This window comes from Canis lupus, chromosome 11 (assembly GCF_011100685.1).
Source record: "Canis lupus familiaris isolate Mischka breed German Shepherd chromosome 11, alternate assembly UU_Cfam_GSD_1.0, whole genome shotgun sequence".
NCBI lineage: Eukaryota > Metazoa > Chordata > Mammalia > Carnivora > Canidae > Canis > Canis lupus.
In genome coordinates, this window is record NC_049232.1 from 21,463,340 (window position 1) to 21,487,358 (window position 24,019).

The 24,019-nt window shown below is 46.4% G+C and overlaps 1 protein-coding gene across 4 annotated transcripts in view; it reads right to left on the minus strand.

Moving 5' to 3' along the window:
• FSTL4 (follistatin like 4) overlaps nt 1-24,019 on the minus strand; it is a 393,315-nt gene that overhangs the window by 2,838 nt on the left and 366,458 nt on the right. For 3 of the 4 annotated variants that reach the window (XM_038552156.1, XM_038552155.1, XM_038552153.1), the window contains 7 exons: nt 22,934-23,095; nt 22,436-22,570; nt 21,409-21,435; nt 18,045-18,163; nt 13,568-13,717; nt 6,531-6,638; nt 595-704 (listed from right to left, as the gene is read on the minus strand). In XM_038552156.1, the coding sequence (XP_038408084.1) occupies nt 595-704; nt 6,531-6,638; nt 13,568-13,717; nt 18,045-18,163; nt 21,409-21,435; nt 22,436-22,570; nt 22,934-23,095 (811 nt within the window). The remainder of the gene's footprint in view (nt 1-594; nt 705-6,530; nt 6,639-13,567; nt 13,718-18,044; nt 18,164-21,408; nt 21,436-22,435; nt 22,571-22,933; nt 23,096-24,019) is intronic. The other variant, XM_038552154.1, reaches the window with a different exon arrangement.

Consider the following 24,019-nt stretch of genomic DNA (forward strand, 5'->3'; position numbering starts at 1 on the left):
GTCTTCAGCAGTGGTGACTTTACAATAAGTGCTAGGGGTTCTCTAAAATGAATAAGCAGGGGGAGTGGCCAGGCTGGGAAGAGGTTTGCAGTTGAGACCATGACTGCCTTTATTAGGCTGTTCTTCTGGATGGTGATAAACAAGACAACTAGGAGGGCCTGTTTCCCCGCCTCTGCATGGCTGCTCTGGGGCCTCCTGGCCAGGGTTTTAGCTTCTCTGAGTCTCTGTTTCCTCATCTGTAAGAAGGGGTCAACACCACTTTTACTAGTCTGTGTGTGTGTGTGTGTGTCTAGTAGGTAGAGTGTGCTCCATTAAGCACAGTTGATTCCTTTCTTCTATGGTCCTCATGTTGAGAGTGAGACTTCCTGTCCTCAATGGGCCTCTGAAGGTGGTAGGAGCCTGGGTGCCTTCCTTAACTATGACCATCAAGGACTAGGGATGGTCCATTTCTCTGTCCCCTCACGAGGGAGCCCAAGGCCAGCTCAGGAGGAGTGGGAGAGACAGAGACGAAGGTCTTACAGTGGGCAGATGTAGCCACATGTAGGGCTGAGCTGAGTTATGGGGGAGCTTTGGGACACTGCAGGCCCGTCTCACCTGATATGGTTGATGATGAGGTTTGTTGGAGGAATAAAGAAATCGTCCACTCCTGCAAAAGGTGTGCGGATAAGGTGCTGGCCCTGGCCAGTGCTGGCTTCTGTGATCACCTACAACACAGAGCAGAAGTCCTCATGAGGGTCCACCCAAGTAGGGGCGGGAAATCTGGAAACATTTGCATGTGCTAGTAGGGACCCTTAGCAGACAGGCTGCTTGAGAGAGATGGGGGTGGTGGTGGGCAGGAGCAGAGTGGGAGCTACTTGGGAAGATCATACTCAGGGACTCATCCTTCTGGGGAGAGGAAGTGTTGGGACAGATGTGAACGCCTGAATCATGCCTCCTGCTCAGGCAGGCCTGACCCTAACCATAAGGTACACTGTCAGCCCCCTGATAGCATAGCAGGGACCATGTTGGGGCTTTCCAGAGAGGTCTCCAGAATAGAAAGATCAATCTGCTCAGAGATCATCTCCCTTAAAACTCAGAATCCCATCCAGGTCACCCTGGGAAAAGAGGGAGAGAGCTTTTAAATCACGAAAAAGTTAAATGGTGGAGTGATTTACTGGGTGGAGTGATTTACTGGTTCTGTATTTTCCTTTGGTGCCAGGTGCCTGGGCCCGTTTGTTGGGAATCTATCCTGTACTGCTCACAGAGGCGTTTCTCTGGGAAATGTGACTCCAGAATTTACTGGAGAAAGCAGGAATCCTGCAGAAATGCCATTCAAAGATGCTGCTCTTGCCATTTAAGCGCCTTGCAATTAGAATGCTGGGGATCGGGTCCAGTTGCAGAAAGGACCTGCTGTGAGAAATCAAGAACCAGGCACTGGCTTTTGTACAGATTGGGAGTGACAGCACCGTTGCCTCTGTTTCCCTGAAGGTAACACTTGATCCCCTGTGGCGTTGGCAGGAGGTGGCTGCAGCCGCTCTCTGGTGTGTAGAGGCCCTGCTGGGTCTGTGTCGGGGAGGAGCATGCCGGCAATGCAGCACAGAGCCCCGCGCCGTCGGGATGCCAGGTTTGGAGGTCCTGCCAGGAGGCCTCCTGCAGTCGGGCTGAGCATCTGCCCCTCGGCTACCACTGCCTTGGGCATAGGCCAGAGATGTGGGCCGGCCAGCCTGGGTCCCCTTGCCTCCTGCAGGTGCTCATCAGTCCCCAGTTCTAGGCCAGGGTCCTGAAAGGAGGGTGACCTGCAGCCAGATGAGGAGCTTGGCCGGCTGGTGGACCATTCTGGCTGAAAGGCCACAGGTGAAGCAGAAGAGGGGGAGCTAGCGCCTCAACACAGAGCTGAGACACTTTTCCTTATCTTGACATTGTGGCCGATGAGGGGTCTAGCCTGAGGCGGAGGACGGTGTCTCTTGGGGCTTTGTGACTCAGGAGGCCTGGAGTTCTGGACGTTCTTACCTTTTAAGAATAGGACTGCCTTCGGGCTCTTACTTTTATGGGAAAACAAACAACACGTGGCCTGCCTCCTGAGGCAGGGTTGAGGCCTCTCCCAATTGTGGTTCCCTTGCGGGCTGCTAAAGCGGGCAGGATGCTCGATGGGAATGACGAGGCCTGTGATTGTTAGCCTCGGGGCAGCTCCACAGTTGTAACATTGCATTAGGTTATTTTTCTGTGGTTTTTTAAAATGGCCAAATGACACTTCCATGGCAAGTGCATGGGGAAAAAACTCCTAAGTTGGGCATTAATACCAGCCTGAGGAAACAGGGGAAAATGTTAGAGAATTCCAGGAAGCCATATGATCCCTGTTTGAGATCAGGCCTGTCATTTCAGCTTCTAATAGAGATGGAAAATTATAGGCTGTCAGCGGTCAGTGTCATTCACGCTTCACCACGCTGACACCCTATATTCAGAGGTTACTTCATCAAAACGCAGCACTGCGGGCCATTGAACTGATGTGCGCCACCGCCTCATTGCTCTGACAAGTCTTGACTTCCTTCTTGGCCTGGCATCCTGGGACTAGTGGGCAAATGAATGATACGGAGGATTCAAGGGGACACCAAAGTTTCCTAAACTGGCTGCTGAGGGAAGTAGCTTCATTTCTAGAAACACCTTCAAGTGGTCCCAGCAAAGTTTTGTTTAACCAGCTCCTGAGTGTTGGATATTGAGAAACATCCAAGTGTTGGAAACATCCAAGAAATATCCAGTGTTGGATATTATTTTTGGCTTTGCCCGTAGAAACTGTGCAGAAACACATGATGTAGCTAATTTTTTGTCCATGTCCATGATCATGGCCTTTGGGTGGGTTGTGAAAAGTCAGGTTGCTGGATGCAGACTCACTGCTTTGAGGCTTTTGGTTCTCATTTCCAAGTTGGGTACCACAGGGCCGTGCCACTTGACATTCCCAGGAGTGTTTGCAAGTAGCAGTTGCTTTAGCCCTCACCCACAGTGATGAAGGCAGGTTCTTCAATCTGTTCACTCGTCAAGGCCTGGTTTCTAGACTTTGCCCTTGTGACGGTGGACATCGTGGTGTAATTACCGATAGTAACCAACATGCTTTTTGTGTTTGGCCATTTAGGCAAAATTTGCTCTTGGTTTTGGGGCAAGAGTATTCATTAAGAAATTTCCTTTTTACGCATGTTTTTGGATATTTTTTATTAAGAATGTCTGCTGTATTTAATTAAATGCTTTCTCAGCATTTCTTGAAAATATCAGTTTTTTTTTCTATTTTCATTTTTTTTGTGTTAAGACAATATTGCCTGATTTCCTCAAAGTGAGCCATCATTGTATCCCGGGACTTTGTTCCCTGCATTAAGGTGCATTGCTGGACTCTATTTTTTTTTTTATTTTTTTATTTTTTTATTTATTTTTTTTTTTTTGCTGGACTCTATTTTTAATACCATATTGACCATTTTGCTTCTGTATTCATCAGTGAGCTGAGTCTATAGCTTTATTTTTTTATACAAATTTTTACAGCTTTTATAATTAAAATGAGGGTGGCAATTTAAGACAAAGAAGCTGTACATTTCCCTTCATGGGGTCTGAGACAGTTCAAATAATATTAAAATTATAGTTCGAAGGTTTGATAAAATTCAGCTGTACACTTTTTTTGTGGCAGCTCTTTAATCTTTTCAAAAACCTGTAATTATTGTTCTATGTCAGGCTTCTGTTTCCTTAGGTTGGCTTTACTCCCAAGGGTGGGGGTTCGAACTCAAAACCCTGAGATCAAGAGCCTCTGTTTTATTAGGTCAGTTTTTTTTCCTACAATTTGCAAGCAATCATTCACTTCTAGGTTTTAAAACTTTCTGCCTCAGAGTTGTGATGTATTATTTTCCAAGTTTTTCTATCCTCCTTATTTGCAGTGACACTCTCTTCCCACCTCCTCATTATGTCTCCCTTTCTCAAGCTTGTGAAGGATTTCTGTTTATCTCTTTGTCCTGTTTTGTTTTTATTCATTTCCCAGTCTTGTTCCTTCTTACCACTCTCTTCTTATTCTCATTTCTTAACACAAGTACTTCTTCTGTGGGCTTTTAAGACACAGGTACTCTGGGTGCCCACCCTTCTCCATCTCCCATCATTCTAGATGTCTAAGAGTCACTTTATCATTGCTTTTGAGACAGTTTGTAATTTCCCTTGTAATTTCCTTTTTGATCCATAGTTATAAAGGAGTGTTTTCTTACTAGGTCATTTTAATTATTTCTAATTATCAGATACTGCTGCCTATAACGTCTACTTTTACAGGATTTGTTTCCCTTGTGGTTAATGATACACTTGTGTGGATGTGTGAAAAAACAGTTTTGCAGATGCAACGTTTATATTATAAGCAAGTGGTGTCATTACTCAATTTTCCCATGTTATTCTTTCATCTTATTTGTACAATTTAAGTGCATTTTAAGTCAAGTTTTCCTTTATTTTTAATCACTCTTGTTTGAGGCATTTCATTGTTAATGGTGCCTGGTATCTCCTGGTGGCTGTTAAGCACACAGTATCTCTCTCTGTTTGCTGTTTCTAGTGCTTTCAACCATAAACCCTACCTTGCCTGATAACGAGGGGCATTGTGAATACATACTTGTTCATCAGTCCTCACTATTCCTGCCCCTTTAAATTCAACCTTTTATTCTCTTTATTGCATGTGTGTTTCTCATAGACAAGTTCTAGTTTGCTTCCTTCCTAACCCAGTCTGATTATCTCTGCTGTTCAGAGGAATCAGTTTGTCATATTTGGAATAATGAGACAGTCTCTTCCCAGCTGCTACTTTCCAACAGCATTCTCTGAACCTTCCCTTATCCCAATAAGGTATTTCTAAGTAGTTTTACTCCCTCTCCTTTCCTCCACTCCCTATGCTTACTTTGACTGAAATAATTTATCTTCCACTGCAGACTGGTATCAGGATTTCTCATTGAGTGTCTCTCTCTTAATCCAGACATCCTTATTTAGCACTTATTACCATTTCCAGAGAGTCTGTCCTCATCCGTCTTACTTCTCTGGGTTCATTCTTTGCAACTGTCTCCTCCTTCTCTTTCTTCATCTCAATGTCTCTCATCTGGTTCATCTGGTGTTTGTCTGGGATCTTTCCTCAATTCTGTTCCTCAGAGAGGGCAGGAGAGTGATGCACTCTCTGAATTTCTTGCACATAGGGTTTCTTTGGTCCTGCCGGGGCTGGGAATAGGACTCTTGGATTTCAGCCCTGTAGATTCCATGGTCTGCCAGCTGCTGTGGCAGGTGAGAAACCCAGTGCCAATCCAAAGTTTTTTCCTTTATAGATAACCTAGGAAGCCATGCATTTTTTAGCTCATCTGCAGTAAATTAGGAAATTTTTGTCATATTTGGTTTCAGAAAAAATTTTTTTTGGTGGCTCCTCCCCTTGAATTACTACTGGAGAGGCTTTCCTGGAGCTGCCAGAAGTACCAATAAAAGTTATTTCCCTGGGCTCATGCTCTGCTGTGAATGACCTTTATTCAGGCTCATAGACTCTCTAATGGGGATTTTTCATCAGCTCACTGGGGCCCAGGCTGATGGCATCCATCAAATGACAATAGTCTCAGCTTATAGGAGGTAAAGCAGTGTCTACCCCCTGGCCCACCAGTGGAGAGGCAGGCAGGCAGGCGGCCAGTCCCCTGGTGGAAGCTTCCGTAGACCCAGATGCCCCTTCCCTCTTCCCAATCTTGAGAACAGAGTGAACTTGGCTCCCTCTGTAGTCCTTCTCAGCTGGGGTTCTGAGATAATGAAGCTCTAATGTCTGGAGGCATCCAGTGTATGAAACAGATTAGCTTCTCTCCTGTGCATCTAGAATGGTTCTATGTAGATCTCTGGGAGAAATCAGGCATTCAAATCACTTTTTAAAGGGCTTAATCCTCTAGCATTAGAGGCTGTCTCATCATCCCTGATGAGAAAGGCAGAGGCAGGCACACTCAGCACAGGAGTGTTGACCTTCTCTGACTGGTGGACAGGGGAATCCCACAGTGCTCCTGGGCCCAAACTGTTTCCAAGAGGCAGTGCAGTTCAGTGGCTGAATATTGGGCTGCAGAGCTTTGCTGCTGGATTGGACCATGGGCACATTACTGAATGTTTCTGTGCCCTAACGTACTGTAAGCACTCAGTAAAGGTGCTTCCATTTATGAGCACGATTGTGCTACTTTTCCTTCCTTATAGGCCCACATCTAGCATATGCTTTGACACTGTTCCTAGCCTGCTGAGCCTGAGGTGAGGAAAACCTTGGTTCAGGAGACACAGAGCCTGGGAGCCACATTCTGGTTGTCCTGACATCAGAATCTTATCCATCATCAGTATTATTGTCCTTAAAGGTAGGCCTGGCTGAAGATACTCTGCTAATGGTCTGTGAGGGGCTTTGGCTCAAGGCTGTTTCCTAATCCCTCCTCAAGCCATGATGGATACGTTTTGGATAAATGTGATTAGCTACCTAGGGAAGCAAGAGACATGTATTAGGGACAGTGTCCTTTGTTTCCATGGGGGTGATGTTGGTCTCCGTGTGTTCAACATACCTGGAGGCTCGGGTGGGACTTGTGTATGTCCCCCCAGCTCAGGACCCACACTTGGTCATGAGACTTGTCATAGGACAGCTTAGCTGGCAGAGGGTCCACACCTATGGACTTGAAAAAAAATACAAGTGGGTCATCATTATGAGAAGCTGACACGGTCGTTTCTGGGCTTTGTATACAAGACCATCATGCCTCAGGGAGAGGAAAGCCAACCTAGCAGCCATGGCACTGAGCCTGCTTGGGAACCCAGGGCATAAGCCTCCCTTCTGGGTTTGTCTTTAGGGTCATAAAACTCTTGTCAGTAATTTAATCCCTTTTAAAAAACTTCTTGCATGTTTTACTTAACGGGACCCTGGCCATCTTGGCAAAAGCCCAAACCCAGAGGCTTTACGCTTTCCACTCAAGAATCAGCTGCAGTGTACTCTGGCTACTGCTCCCAGAAGCATCTGGGGCCTCTAGAGCCCTCAATGTCCTTCTCCAGGCTGAGATTCTGGTGAGGTGGCCCTTCCTCCTGTGCCAGCTGAGTCTGACTCTGAGATCATCTCTTAGCTTTGCTTCTACCTGTACATCCTTCCACTGGCGTCTCTGGGACCCACACTCTAGAATCAGGCAGACATTGTTTGTTGTTTTTTTTTTTTTTTACTGCTATAACTGAAATTCTGCTACCCTTGGAGAAGACAGCCTCCCTGTGGCCCTCTCCAATGCTATTGTTTACTACTTCTTTATAACGTAGCTTTATTAAGTTCCAAAAGTCTCTTCCATTAGGTTCACAGCACTGGACTAGGACCCCTGCTCATCCTGTCATTCTCTAGCCACTCCCTTTGTTAACCGATGTCAGCCTTCTGGGGGGTAAAACCCATCTGTACCCACTGGTCAAAACCTCTCTGAAGAATTGTCTGTGGAGTCTATGAATCTACTTTCTTTAATATTCCCATCGAGTTTCTGTCTTCATTATTCCACTGACCTGCTCCAGACCTTTGTGTCAGATTCAGAGATCACTTTGTGATCCTCCTTTCGGACATTTTAGCAAGATTCTACATGGTACTGTTCCCTTCCAGAAATGTCTTATTCTCTGAGCCTCTCATACCCCAAGCTTCTCTTCTCATTCTGACTGGTGAAGCTGGCATGTCTCAGGTCTTCATCTTTGACCTTATTCTGTCTACATCCTTTCTCTGGCTGAGTTCATCTAATTCCATGGCCTCAGATAACCTGCTGTACTCTGATGACTTCAGAACTCATTCCCCTGTTCATGACTTCCACAAATACAAAACTGAACTCTTGATCTTGCCCCTCTCTGCTCACATATATTTCTTCTCCATTGATTACCATCTTTGAATTTCCCTTTCACTTTCTTGCTCTAATTAAAAGCCCCTGAAGCCTCTTCCTACATTCATAAACTGCGATGTTCACTGCCTTCAGCTACTCCTCCTTGTTTCCAGCATTTCCTAGCTTCCTGGTTGCTTCCCTTCATTTGCTAGAGGCTTCAGGATCTGGCATGTTCTCCTTGTACCCAGGACTTCTTAACCCCACCAGCAGTAATACCATCTTGACAATGTCTCTAGTTTCTTGGTCTCTCTCTTTTAAAAACCCTCTTGATTACACATTATCTTCTAGCTACCCCATTTGCCTGCCCTCTTCACAGTAAAATTTCCCTAGTGTTTAGACTGTAGCCACCTCTCTCCTTTCTATTTACACTTCTCCTATCATAATTCATATTCTCATTCTGAAGTTGGTGTAGAGTTAGGAGACTGAAGAGCTAAACCAGTAATCTCAAATTCAAAACAGAGTTCTACAGTCTTAATATACTGAGGAGCAAAGAAAGATATGGAGGGGGAAAGATACTGAAGAACATACCAGGCTCTCAGTTAAAAACCTAGGCTGACCTCTAGGTCTAGGAATGAATCAAAGCAGAGTACGCCTTAAAAAACTTCATGTCGTGGGCGGGGGGTGGGGGTGACTGGGTGACGGGCACTGAGGTAGGCACTTGACGGGATGAGCACTGGGTGTTATTCTATATGTTGACAAATTGAACACCAATAAAAAATAAATTTATATAAAAAAAAACTTCATGTCAGGGCATCTGGGTGACTCAGTAGTTGAGCTTCTGCCTTTGGCTTAGGTCATGGTCCTGGGATTGAGTCCCATATCAGGCTCCCTACAGGGAGCCTACTTCTCCCTCTGCCTCTCCATGTCTCTCATTAATAAATAAATAAAACCTTCAATTTAGTCTTGATTCAACTTAGTACTTGGTTAAAGCGACTCATTGTCTACTCTCTCTGGCTAGCAGAGGAAAGGGTAAAGTCTCTTTGGTGGTTGAGAGCTCTCTCAAGTCTATCTTTTTATATATGGAATGCTAAGCATTTAAAAAATTACTAGGCAGTACAAGATATAGACTATATAACTAAAAACTATTAAAAATACAAAAGAAACAGACCCACAAATGATTCATAAAAAGATAATTCTACTTATGTATATAAATTTGTAATTAAAAATAAATGCAATACCTCAGATTAAGAACTCAATAGGTTAAATCCATATTAGGCATATCAGAAGACAGGACTAGTGAACTGAAAGACAAGTTGATAGAACATACTAACATTGAAGCACAAAGAAACAAAAAAGGATGGAACGAAAGAGTAAAGGAGACATGTAGCACACAATGAAAATGTCTTTTTTTTTTTTTTAACCAGTTTCCAAAGAAGAGAGAATTCCAATCTGATGAAAGGTATCAGACCACACATTCAAGAACCACTAAAACTTTCAAATCAGAATAAATACAAAGAACATCCCCCTGGGCACATCATCGTAAAATTGCTAAAGATCAAAGAATCTGGAAAGTAGAAGAAAAACGATACATGACCTTCCAAAGGGTGACTGACAGTTGACCCACTAACAAAACAATGGAAGACAATGGAACCGCATCTTATAACGCTGAGGATAATTGCCACAGTAGAATTCTATATCAGTGAAAACAGTCTTTAAAAGTAAAGGGCAAATAAAGTTCTCTTCAAACAAACAAAAACTGTGAGAATGTGTTACTAGCAGATGTGCAGTAAAAGAACTATTAAAAAAAAGTCCTTAGTCACAGTGAAAATGATCTCAGATGGAACTGTGTACTTTAGGAAGGAATAAGGAGCAGTGAAAAAAGTAAATATGTGGGCGAATATAAATGACTATCAACTGTACAAAGTAATACTAAGCTCATGTGGGATTCAATTATAAACAGACTTAAAATTCATTCCTACAATCATGCAAAAGGCAGGAGAGGAGTTAAAGGAGTTACTGTTGTACTGTTGTTTGATCACTACCGAGGAAGTGAAGTCATAAATTATATGGGACTGTATGGAGGGAAGGAGGCAGGTTATAATCTGAGGTAGTAATAGCAATAATAGAATAAAAATATTGGACTAATCCAAAAGACAGTAAAAAGGAGAAAAAAGAACAAACAGGTAGGTCAAATAAAAAACCCAGTAAGATGATAGATTTATCTATTATCTACATCATTAATTGCATTAAATATAAATGGAGCAAATGATCTAGGTAAAAGATCAAGATTATTATACTAGATAAAGGCCAAAACCTAAACACATGTAACTTTATAAATGGACATAGAAAAGTTGAAACTGAAAGGATGGCAAAAATACAGCACGCTAACACTAATCAAAAGAAATCTGATCTGTCTAGACTAGTATTAGACAAAAACAGACTTTCAGGCAAGAAGCACTGCCAGAGATAGAGATATTTTATAAGAATGAAGAAAACTTCGCCCTAGGAATTCACTACATTTTTAAAGCAAAAATGGATAGAATTTAGATAAACCTCTAATTGCAGGGTGAGACTTCAGCACACCTCTCAGCAGCTAATAGTGGACAAAGTGAAAAATCACTTAGAAGATCTGAACAATGCAGTGAACAAACTTGACATAACTGACATATATACAGAATACTGTACCTAACATTGGGACACACCTTCTTTTAAAGTGCAAATGAACATTTTTATCCACATTGATCCTAAGTTGGGTCATAAAGCAAGCTTCAATGAGTTTCAAAGGGTTGAAATTATTCAGAGTATGTTCTCTGGCCAGAAAAATCAATAACAGAAAGTCTTCTGCCCAACTGGCCTGGAGAAGCCACAATCCTGCTTATGTCCCAATTTCCCCTACAATGAGTGTGCACCAGCGCATCACTGGGAGGAAAAACCACAACCCTGACCACTGGTCTCACTTTCTATTTATATCCACCATCCTTCAGCAGGCCTTTACATTCACTCAGCAGTCCTATCACCGTGCCCTGCTCAGTTCAGTCTCAAATGCACCCTTCACCTCTCTCCTCAAACCTCCAGGGTTGGGGATAATTTCCCCTCTTATTTCACTGGGAAAATACAAGCAACCACAGGAGATGTTCATCCGTCTACCACCAACTGTAACTGTCACCTCTTTGTAAGTGTACCTGAATATTTTCCATTTCCTTCTGTTTTATGAAAGAATGTGCTTTTATCTACAGCTAGCAGGTCTACTTCTCTGCCCTGGATTCCAATGACTCCTGCTTACTTCAATGATGCAGAAAAAAGGGAACGTGTGGAAGGTTTTTTTTTTTTTTTAATTTTTAATTTTTTTTTTTAGCATTACACACATACCTATATACATATAAATGTTGTAATGTCACCTATTCTAAAAAAGCTTCTTCAGTATGCTCTTCTACCCACTGCCTCATTTGACACCCTTTACTTATATTTAGAGCAAACCCCCTCAAATTGGTTGTCTGTATTCACCATCTCTATGACCTCAAGCTTGTATTCCACGATCATTTTATCTACTCCTGCCAAGGTGATCCATGTGATACCAAATCCAGTGACTGACAGTTGACCCACTAACTGGTTGATTCTTAGTCTTCATGACACACAAACGCTCTCAGCTATATCTGACATCACTGACCACAAAGTCTTCCTTAAAACACTTGTTTTTTTGGTTCCTGGAATCCTCAACCCCCTTCCCCTCCCCAATTTTCTTCCTACCTTTCAGACTGCTCTTGCTTGGTCTTTTTGTTGGCTGCTTCTCTCCTTCCGGATCTTTGTGTGTTGGAGTGCTTTAGGGCTCTGACCCTGACCTCTTCTCCATCTGTACTACCTTCAGTGATTTCATCCACTTCTCTGGATCTAAGTTTGTATGGTGATGATACTCACACTGACATCTCTGACCTAGACGTCCTGTTGGACTCCAGATCTGTTTATCCAATTGCTTATTTGATAGCTCTACTTACATTTTTGTTTTCATTTTTTTTTAAACATTTATTTAGAAAGAGAGAAAGAGAAACAGTGAGAGTGCAAGCAGAGAGGAAGGGCAGAGGGAGAGCAGCAGATCTCCTGCTGTGCATGGAGCCTGATGCAGGGCTTGATCCCACAACCTTGAGATCATGACGTGAGCTGAAATCAAGAGTTGGATACCCAACTGACTAAGTCACACACGTGGCCCAGCTAACATTTATTTTTATTTTTATTTTTTTCCAGCTAACATTTATAAATAGCAGTTTACACTTGGCAGGTCTAAACCCAAATTCCTAATTTTTCTGTCTTCCTGATCCATGGCCTGCATGTCTCTGCCTTGCCTGAAGTCTCTATACAGTACACTGGTTTCCTATTGCTATGATAACCTATTACCACAAACTTAGTGGCTTAAAACAACACAGATTTAATTCTCCTACAGTTCTGGAGGCTGAAAGTCCAAAATTAATTCCATTGGGCTGAACAAGGGTGTCTGCTGGGCAGTGCTCTTTCCAGAGGTTCTAGGGGAGGTGTTTACTTGACTTTTTCCAGTCCCTATAACTGCATTTTTTGGCTTGTGGTCCCTTCCCCATCCTAAAAGCCAGCAGTACCCTAGTGTGCTTCAGTCCTTACACTGCCTCCTGCTCCTACCCAGCTACATTTCTCCCTGCCTCCCTCTGATAAGGGTACTTGCATGTTCATCGAGGTAGGGTTCACCCAGGTAATCCCAAGTAACAGTCCATTTAGACAACCTTAATTTAATCCTATCTGCAGAGTCCTATTTGTCCAAGAAGGTGACGTTCATTGGTTCTGGGCATAAGGAAGTGGATATCTTGGGGGCCATTATTCAATCCACCACTTACAGTAAATGGCATCACCATTCTACAGTTCCTCAAATGAAAAAGCCCGTAAACGACCTGATGTCCCTCTCTCAAAACTTATATTCAACCCAGCAGAGAATCTTTCCACATTTAAAACCTGTCAGGAATCTGATCAGTTCTTACCACCTCCACGGCTGTCTGCATTTCTTGCGTGAATTATTTCAGTAGCCATGACTCTGCTCTGCTTTGCCATCGGTTCTAAACAGAGCCTGACTTTTTAGTAATATAAGTCAGATTAGATCACTCCCTGGATGAAAAGCTTTCAGCGGCTTGGGCTGTGATTTACCTCTACCCTCACCATACCCCGCTCTCCCCGCTTCTCACTGTACTTCAGCCCCCACAGCCAGCCCTCTGCTCTCACACTGGGAGGCCCACTGGGCACTTAGATCTCAGAATCTGTTTACCTCAGAGCAAGAGCCAATTAAAAATAGTCTACCAGGGGCACCTGGGTGGCTCAGAGGTTGGGCATCTGCCTTTGACTCAGAGTGTGACTCTGGGGTCCCGGGACGGAGTCCCACATGCCTGTGTCTCTGCCTCTTTCTCTCTCTTATGAATAAATAAATAAAATCTTAACAAAACAAAACAGTCTTCCAGTTCCTCTCTCACATTTGACCTGTAAATAACTCTTAGAATTTACAGTTCTCTAACACTCTGATTTATGGCCTTTTCAGTCTAGAATCTAAATTCTGGGGCTTTACTGCTCATTCATGACTGTTTTTCAAGACCCCAGAACAGCGCTTGGCACATAGTAGCTGGACATGAATCTTCTTTGCTCTCCCGGCCCTCAATCTGACTGCCTCTCAGAGGAGCTGGGCAGGGTGCAGAAAGCCAAGAGGAATGTAACAAGCTGTGCCCCAGAACCAGAAGCCCCCCACTGCCCCCTCCCTTAGAGAGATGTACCTGTAGAACTTTCTGAGCTTGCACATCCACCACGAGGACTCTGTTCAGTGCTGGTTGGGCCACGTAGATGTACCGGTGTCGGATGTTCACTGCCGAGGCCCACTGGCATGGCTGGGTGGCATTTCTTTCCCCTTGGGGACAGATTTCTTCCTATAAAGGAGATAAGCTGCCATATATCTTCCTAATCCCTTGCTCCCCACTGCCATGCCTGAGTTCCCTCTCTCTTCACCCTCCCCTGTCCCTCTGTTCCTTCTCCAGAATCCACAAACCTGACACATGAGCCCTCCAACATCACCTGCTTTTAACATTCACCTTTCACCTGCTCTTACTCGTGAGGCTGTAACTCCCTCTGTGTGATTTTTTACCGGCAGCCACAGGCCTGCTTTCTTCCCCTTTGTGTGCACATTTGCCCCTCTCTGAATCCCCATCAGATAGAAAACTGTTAATGGACAGACTTCCCCAGGAGTGACCTACCCTCTGCTTCCTCACCGCAGGGTCGGCACCGTTCCCACCAAGCTCAATACTCTGTACTTCTCAGTTATTAAATTAAACCTGTGCCACTTCTTTATTTGAACTTGGGGCATCATCTGACACTGTGCTAGTCCTTGCTTCCTTCCCCCTGCCACCCCACCACAGTGGCTGCTCCTTCTCTGTTGCTTGATCCTGCTCAGTTTGCTGATTTCTGTATGTTGGAAAACACAGGGGCCACCGGATGACTTTTCCTCTCCAAAATCCACTCCCGTTGCTGAGCTCATCCAAACCTATCACATCAAATACCATCTATGTGCTTCCCACTCCCAAATTTGTTCCTTTAGTTAGAGCCTCTTCTCTGAACTCCAGACTTATGCAGGCAACCACCTAGCTCTACTTGGCTGTTTGATGTACAACTCCAACTTTAGAGTCCAAAATCATCTCCCAATTTACCTCCTAATCTGGCTCATCCCATTAACAAAATGGCAGCTCTGCTGTTTTACTTCTTTAGACCCAAACCCTTGCAGCCATCTCTGAGTCCTCTTTTTTTTTTTTTTTACTCCTATGCTCAGCCCTCATCCACTGCATCAAAATCCATTTCAGCTTTACCTTCAAAAAACATTCAGAATTTGACTTTGCCTCATTGCTCCCTACCTCCAACACCTTGGCTCAAGCCATACTCTCTGTTGCCTGAGTAACTGGTTTGGAGCATCCAGGATGTACTCCCTGATTCTACCCTGGCCACCCCCACCCCCACCTGTTCTCAACACAGAATCCATAGGCATCACTTTAAGTCTGCCCATGTCCCTCTTCTCAACATGGTCCACTCCATTAACATTCCTTCTCACTCAGAATAGGATCCAAGTCTTCCCTGAAGCCTACAAGGTCCTGTCCACTCTGGCTTTTGCTACTCCTCTGACCTTCAGCTTTTCTTGCCCTTACCCACCATGCTCCATGTACATGGCATGCTTGGTTTTCCTTCCTCATGCCCCCCTCCTGCCCTAGGCCTGGGTGTTCATTGGCCTAGCACCACCGACCTACCTCACTCCTGTATCTTGCTGCATTTGTCATTTGCCACCTGACTTTATGCACTGATTTGTCTACCTCTGTTTAGGCTCTCTTCTGTCACTAGATTGCTCTGTGACAGCAGGCTCTGTGTCCATCTCCTTCACCGTTAGCTCCTTCGCACCTAGTAAAGTGCCTGGCACAAAATGAGGGCAAGTATATTTGTTGAATGAATAAATGAGCGAAAAGGGGGACCTTCTTTTCCCTTACCTTCCATGATACACAGTCTCATGTTTTTCATCATGACATTGGCCCCCTCTGTCTCAGTCTCCTCGTGGTTCCTCTTAGTCTGCCTGTCCCTTAATTACTGCCCCCTGCCCCTGCCCTGCAGGGTTCTGTTCAAGTGTTCAACTCAAACCACTCACACACACCCTTGGTGGTCTTGTCTACTGCCCTGGCTTTAGCCAAGACCCATATGTAGATGGCTCCCAGATCTGTGTCTTTAGTTCAGAACCACCTTCTCCAGTTCCTGCCTGGTTCTCCCACAGCCTCCTCAAATGCAGCCACCCACCCCTGAGCTGCTCCTCTCCTCCATACCTGCTCCTTCTGCTGGCTCTTCATCAGCAGCTGGCCAGCCAAGACCAAGCATGACCATCCCCTTGCTGCTTCCTTCTCCCCTACGGTCTGCCACGAGTGAGTCACCAAGGACTATGGAGCCTCCTAAATCCCTGAGTTTATCTACTTTCCAGTTCTTTCCTAAATGACTGTAATCACTTTGGGGCAGAGCTTTTACCTTCTACCCTGGCCACTACCCAGTATCACATTCAATCCTCACCAACTACCTCAATTCATACGTGAGAAAACAGAGGCTTGGAGGGATTAGGTCACTTGTCTAAAGCCACTCAGCCTACTGAGCGACAGAGGTGGGCTATGAACCCAGGGGTGCCCTGCTCAGAAGCCTGTGCCCTTATCTACTACACGTGAGGCTTCCCACTGCACAGAGTGGATGCCTCACCCAGCAGAGATGCCCGAGAGAAGATGTACCAACTTCCTTCTTGCTCAGCGCTTTAACAAGAGGCTTGCTTCATGATAACCCTCTTGGGAGGTGTTTGGGCATTTTCTAGAGAAGAACACTGTTGTTTGGGGTTGTTCTATAGCTAACCGTGGTCCTGTGCTGCCTGAAAGGTCTGCAGGGCCTGTCTTTACTGTGTCTTATTCTAGCTTCTTAGGAGATGTGAGTTGTGGTTAGGATTTTAGAGATTACCCTCGAGCTACAGATTAGGTTATTGCAAATCTATGAGAATTTAGTGCCCATGTGACAGGGTACAATTATTTAAACCTAACTGCTAGAAATTAACTAGAACCACTCTTTCTTGATGGTTTCATGGCTACTGAGTGGAAGAAAAATTCATCAGGGGTAACACATCTAAAAAAATAATTCATATCAAACAGCCCAGAAAACAGCTGTTCCAGAGCTACAAATGTGAGGAATGCAACAGCCTGAGACACGCCAAAAGCCAGCACAGCAATGCAACAAGGTGGCTGCGGGAACTCACTGGGGCCCTACCCACTTCCACCATGAGCTCCAGCTCCATGCTCACCTGTTCATGCACTGTATGTCCCCAAGCAGAGGGCACGTGGGGGCTTGTAGGGGACTCTTCTGGGTTAATGCCATTGTTCTACCATCAAGTAGCTAAGGTTTTTACCTTATGCAAGTGACCATCAACACAAGGCCAAGTGAGAAACCAATGTGAGGGACAGAGCCCTGGGGTGTGGGTGTGGGAGGAAGCACAGTCTGGAGGACACCTCTGGACAGTTGGGTCTTGGGGGCTACAGGGGTGTTCCTGGAACTGCTGCCAGCCATCACCTCTTCAGCCTCTGTTCATGGTGCATTGCCACTGTGCAGTGGGCTTCATACTTTGTAGCACCTGTGACACTCAGGGCATTCTCATGCTTCATGCTCTCTCCCCTGGTTCCTTAGGGGTCACTGAGAACCTCCTCTATCGACTGGTTGAGAACCTCTTCCTTTTGTAAACTCTGTGATCCTTAGGTTCTGTGACACATGTTCTCCAGGCTTCCTTAAAGCTACTTCTTTTGCCTGCCAGAGAGCCGAGGACTCTCCAGCTCACCACTGCCTTTTCCTTCCCGCTCCCCATCTTCTGGATGTTTCTATGCTTGTGTCCCATGGGCATCTCAAACTCAGGGCATCATAGGGCACCCTCAACTCCTTGAGGAGGAGACAATCTGCTCTGCTTTTGGGATCCCCAGCCCCAGACAGAGAATGAGCTGTATCCCCCTAACCTGCCTCTCTTCCTCTTCCTGAGTGAAGCGCACTGTGCCCCTCCTAGCAAGACCCTGGATTACGCTTGTGGTGCCCGTTGATGTCACCTGTGAATAACACTAAGATACACTCAACTATCCCCTTTGTCACTCCCCCTGGCTTGGCTAGGTCACTACCCTTTCTCACGTGGATGATCACATCCTGTGTACCTGCTTCTTTGCTGGGGCCCTGCACGTGTTCTGAAGCAGCCCCACCATGGCCATGCTTCACTTGAAGGCCTCCAGATGTCCCTAGAACTCTTAAGATAGAACATTAATACTCCTTGGCTTTGACCCCAGTCTATGGTCACCCTAATCTCAGGCACACAGAGTATGTGCAAGTCCCCGGATGTGACGTGACATTTTCTGCTTCTAGTGGCACCTGCTTCTAGTGGCACCTGTTTGGCTGTCTATTCACACTGCTGTCTCCATCCTTTCTCAGTGAACTTGCAGAGCAGAGAAACCCATCTGTAAGCCCTGGGTCTCACCTAGGGCTCTGTGCACGGAAGTCTCAAACAAGGAAGGACACCTTCAACTCTTAGCTTCATGGGTACTTTCTCTGGAGCCTTGGAACACATGTGGAACAACACCACACATAGCAAACAGAATCAGAAATCGAGGGGCACACATGATGTGAGACTGACTTTGAGGATGTTGTCTGTGTCCCAGCACAGACACTTACATAGCTCATGAAGATCTTCTCAGTGGGTTTGAGGTGCCTCTGGATCTCACAGTCCACGGGGTGCAGGATGATGATGCCATCATCGGAGAAGACATAGAACATGTTTCCCACACTGAGGCCTGGGAGGAGCAAACATGGCCATGGTTATGCATCGCCCTCTCAGCAGCTAGACCCCACCCTCCTATCCAGCTGCGCTGCAGGGTCACAGGACCTGCTGGGCACACAAGAAACCTGCGGTTTGGGTGCATGCGGTCCAGGCCCAATGTATAAGTGCAAGTCAAGGTGATGTGAGACGAGCAGGTGGTGTGTGGGCAGCATGAGGACAAAGTGCCGGAGGGCTCTGCAATCCCAGGCTATCCTTCCAGACACGCAACTCTGCCCTAGGGCATCTAGGACTGGCCACCAACACAAGTTTTCAAATATATGACAGTCTTGGCTCTCACATACATTTGATCTTTCCTATTCTGAAGTCAGAGTCTCCCTTGGTTGACTGTTGTCAACTAGTCCAGTCAGATGGCCCAGATCATGCCATAAAAGCAAAGGCTCTTATTTATTTTTTAAAACATGTTTGTCTATAGCACCATTCCCTGGAACATGGCCTAAGAATGCTGTGGCTGGTACTGCTTTGTGCCAGTTAAGTCCTGGCCTGTCGGTGCCAGCAAAGCCCTCCTTAAGGACAGCTGGCTGCCACCTGCCACCTCCGCCTCAGCAGTTCCTCTGTGGCAGCCCCACGTCAGACAACAGGGCGGTGGCCTGGTCATGCCCCCTGCCTGCTCCCACCCCTGCCCAGGTGTGGGCCTCGGGGGAGAAATCTCAGACTAGCAGGGAAGTGGCCTTGGGATGAGCCAGTTCTGCCTCCTTATTATAAAGACATAAAAACCCCCGAGGTCCAAGGAAGGGAAGGGGCTTGGTTGAGGCCACCTGCATTTGTGCCAGAGCAGGGGTCAGGCCCCTGGGCTCTGTGGCATCACCGTACACCTCTCTCTGAGAGGTAAACATGGCAAAAAAAAAAAAATAGGCAAGGTGTGAGTTCTCCCTTTCTCTCTCCCTCCCTTTATTTCTTGGGAAGTTAGAACATGCAACAGATTTCCATAAATGCTAAGAAAATTAAATATATGAAGAACACGCTCCTTCTTAGCATGCTGAGAAGCCTGGTGCATGGACTTGACTATCTGGCTAAGTTTTTAGTGTTAGAAACCAATACAAGAGGAAATAGGAGCCAGCATTCCAGCTGCTTCCAGTGGCTCTGCAGGCAGTTTTCTGGGCCCTGGGCCCCCAGGAAGTACCAGTGCCTGTGGTTCCCAGTGTGGCCCAAGGTCTCTGATTCCCTGACACAGGGATCTGGGCAGGAGGGGCTCTGGGCAGGAGGGGCTCTGGGCAGGAGGGGCTTGGCCACCGGGAACAACTTGACCCCAGCCTCGCAGAAGCTAGTAGGGCCTGGGAGCGCCCTGCCCAGGCTCCAGTGGGGAGTCCTAGGCGGCTGAGTGCTAGCTGAAGCGGCCGCCCAGGCAGTTCCTGCCTCGGCTCCTGGGGCATCCTAGCTCCTGGCACTACGTGCTCTGTCCCCGTTTATCCTGTCCCAGCGGGGCCTGCCTGTCGATGCTTACCTGGCAAACGTCTCTTGCTCAGACCTATGGGCTGAAGTCCCTGCCAAACTGGAGACGCCAGGGACGGCCTCCTGGGACGTGGATAGCCGAAAGCTAGCAAGGCAAGCTTGAGAGCTCAGGGACTCGATGTGGGCTTGCCACTGTGGCCACTGGTCAGGCTAAGCACAGTGCCTTCCCCATAGCCAGCCACGGATGTGGGCCTCAACAAACGAGTGGCTTCACAGGAGAGCCAGCCTCAGGATCCAGCCCCCCGGAAGGCTCTGTCTGAGCATGGCTTCTCCGAAGGGGGCACGAAGGAGCTTTCCTTGCTGTGGTGAGCCCCCTCACCTCATTTCTCTTGTAGAGACCAGACAATTCCCTGCGGCCTGCCAGCCTGTTTGCTTCGGCTCCTATTGTTTTCCTGCCCCCAGCTTTGGGTTCTAGCTGTGAAGGGTTCAAGTGGCCGGCTATCTGGGCAGCATGGATTTGTTTGCCACTATGCTGTCCCGTGTGAGCGCAGCACCCGCCAGCACCGAGCCTGAAAGCAGCTGGTGCTGGGGGGGCGGGGGGGGGGGGCGGTTCTCAGGTTGGCCTCAAGGTGGGGCCTCTATGGCTGTATTTCATACACCCCAGGGCCTCCTGCATTCTTTGCTGGTCTCCACTTTTGAAACTTGAGCCTCTTTGTCCTGAACTCCCTTTAGGAAATTATCACTTCTTAAAGATACAGAGGGAAAGCTGTGTACCTCAGGGGCCTAGGAGCTTTTCAGGGGAAAATTGTCCATGATGAGTGGCAGTTGCTACAACTTGTCTTTCCAAGGAATCCTAAAGCCTACTGGCATCAGTTCCTCATTTTTCAGGCTCTGCTTCTGTTTTGCTCTCAGACTTACTGGAAGCAGCAGTGCCTGATGTTCAGGAAATTGTTCTGTGTCTGTGTATGCATTCATATGCGAGACTCTAGGCAACGCCAGGGGGAACATTCATGAGGGAAAAATAAGATAGGAAGTAAGCTGGCTTTTAAAGAGGGAGATTTTGTGCTTCACCCTGAAATCACATGGTGCATTCTGCTACTTCTCATACTTCTCCCTGACCCCCCCTGCATCCATGAAACTGCGGAACAGGTTACCTCAAGGGAATCTGAACCCTACTCTGGGCAAATGCACATGCACCCCACATAGTGACTTGGACTCTGTAACCCAGTTCCCATCTGGGCCTGCTATTTTTTGAACCGCATGAAATTGTCAGTACTAGACCATTTTTGATGTATAAAAATGGCAGCTTTTTAAAAGGCCCAACCTAATATGATGGTTTGATACATACAAATTTTAAAAGTCTATTCATTTAAAAATATACCTGTAAATATACATTTACAGAAACCATGGCGGCTGTTTCCTTTGCCATTTCCTCAAAGTAATCACTAAACCCCAATACTAGTATCAGCTCCTAGACAAATGTTGAAGGCCCAGTCCGACCAGGAACCCCTGCCAAGTAGTCTGCTTCAGTGACCATTTCAAACAGCTTTAGATGGCAACTTCCTACTTTTAAGTTCTAATGGACTAGTGCCCATTAAAGGCACTAGCAGGGTTTATATCTGCTTCTCACTGTGCCACTTGAGTTTGACATTGACCTGCTCCCTCCCATCTGATCTTGTAGGCGCACCCCACTTGTGGGGACCATTTGGTATCTGGAAAAGCTGATAGCGGCACAAGGAAATATGGCCCATGATGGAAGCATGAACACAGGTGATCACAAGCACAACACAGAAGGAGCAGGCTTGGTACCTTCCTCTCGCCACAGAATGTTTGCAACTACAGCATCAGAGAATCAGAAAAGCAGGAACATGATTGAGAGAAGGAAAAAAGAACAATGCAATGTCAGCATCTTTATCTTAGTGATTCCATTCATGGATGTACTACTACCTAATCCATCATGTGTGGAGTCCCCACCACCCTCTGCCCCAGCAACAGCACTCTGATAGGATTCTGAATGTGGACCAATGTTTCCAGGTCTCAGGACACTTTTGATTTCTAATCAATCTTTGAAATCAGGATCATAGAAATGAATGGGATCCTCCACTTCTGTGGTTGACAAGGAGCAAGCACCATCTCTCCCAGAGCTCTTGGTTCACTTCTAGAAGCCATATTGATTTTCAGCTAGGATTCCCCTAGGAAGACCATCTGAAACACTTTTGACGGTCTCCTTTGATGATGAAGACTCAGAGTGGAGTCTTTGAACAGGGCAAGAGATCACATCTATCACCTGCGTCCATGGAATCACACCTGCAGAGCAGTGGCTACAAGGGAGGGCACACTTGGCACACTAGGCAGGCTATGATTCCTGGAGCAAAGGTTATGTGTGCACGTGTGCCCAGGCCACTTCCTGGGCCCCAGTGGGACGGCAGCATATGATACAATTATTGAACTGGCATCTAGTGTATCATATAGTGAATGTGCATCATTGGCTGCTGGGTGATAGTATGAGGACTGTGGTCTGTGGGTAAGGCCAGAGATTCTAGTCATAGGGCGAGTAGGAGGCAGACCTGGGGCTAGGGTATGCAAGCTTCCTTGTGGTCTTGGGCGCTCTCTGCTGTCCAGTGAGTTTCCCTGTCTCTGTGTTGTCTAGGTTGCCAGGGAAGGTCTGCTCACCTCTGGGTCCCCTCTGCCCCCAGCTGTGAGCACGGAAGAATATAGGAGTTTACCCCTGTCTTCAGGGGCTCATAGATGGTGGCTGCAGCCCCAGTCAGTTGGTCCTCTTGCACCCAACACCCCCCAACCGGTGCAAGAAGCTCAAAGGCAAGAGTGGACTCACGGGTTTTTCTAGCCGAGTCTTCGATGAAAAGTGAGGAGATATCCTCGTCCACGCCCACTTCGTTTTTGGCAATGCAGGTATATGCCCCTGTGTCTTCATACCGGACACTGCTGATGTGGAGCTCGCTTCCATTGGCTGTGGGAAGGACAGTGCTCCAGATGGTCTGCTCTCAGTTGGGACCTTCCTCCTCCCTCCCATCTCCCTTCTATTCAGAGTGGAGAGGTTAAAAACACAACCCTTCAGCAGGGCTGGGGGCAGCCAATGCTCTTGTTGGGCTGGAACAGCTGAACTAAACTGTTGACCTGGGACCTGATTGACAGCTTATCATCACTGCATTCAGAAAGCCCACAAGACCTGTGTGAGTCCAGATAGCAGGAGAATTTGGGGAAACATTTGTTCACTCCCAACACATCTGACTTAGAAACACTTCCGCTGCTGGGGGAAGTGTCAGCTTGAACTTGATGAGGATAGCAGAAAGGCACTGAGGGCCGTTCTTACCTAATAGGGAGAGCTGTTTCGACATCTGGGTGGAGACATCCATTCCATTTTTCAGCCAAGTGATTCTGGGCATAGGAATGCCCTCTGCATGGCATCTCAGACTGGCTGCCACCCCGGGCTCCTGTGCCTGGGTCTCTGGATACACGCGGATGACTGGTGGCACTGCGGATGAAGTTGGTGCTGGTCAGAGAGGGCCCACACCTGGCCTCAGGCCTGTGTCTGGCCCTGAGACCTGCTCCAGAGGGTGGACCCGGAGGCAACTCTGCTGTTCTCTCTGTAAATAGCTTACAATCATCCTGTTCAGCAACTCAAGCCCTAAAAGAGAGGGCTATAAAATGGACTGTAAGCAATAAATGTGTCAGGCTGTGTGCCCTGTAATTCATGACTTTCGCCATTATTCTAAATATGATCAGAAAGACATCTAGATATTGAATGCTGTTTAGCTGCTACACATAAAGGGCAATAGCCGCTGCACATTTATTTCTGAATGAATAAAATTCAGATATATTATTTCTGTTATCGGAAAGCCATTGGACAGGGGCATAATTTTTTGCAGGAAGTGCTTCACAAAGCACTTATGATCACTTTCTGGCAGTGCTACTAATTACATTACCACTCTGGGGAAGTCCATTGATTTTCCAGTGGATCATAGTTATTTCTCTACTTCTCACCCCCAGCACCATGGGTGAAAGGCAAGTGTGCCCTCCTTGGCTCAGCTATGAGCCCTGCCAGTCAAGGTCAGCACTGAGGATGTAACCTGGTCCATTCATGGGAAGAACACAGGTGGGTAAGGTATTGGCATCCACTACAGATGGTGAGATGGGGAGGAATGTGGGAGATGCCTGGAGGAAGTGAAGATTGTCTGGAGTATCTTCCCTCTCATCCCTAGCTCTGGGCCCAGGAAGTAAAATAATTATCATTTTCAATGGGATTGAGGGCTCTTACCTATCTATATATTTTACTTTACATACTTCCAAAATGGCTTCCAATTAGCTTATGTAAAGACCCCTGGATGTTAAACTCAACACACCTATTCTGGAAAGGTGGAAGATGGATTCTTCCTTAAATATGTCGCTACATTTTCCC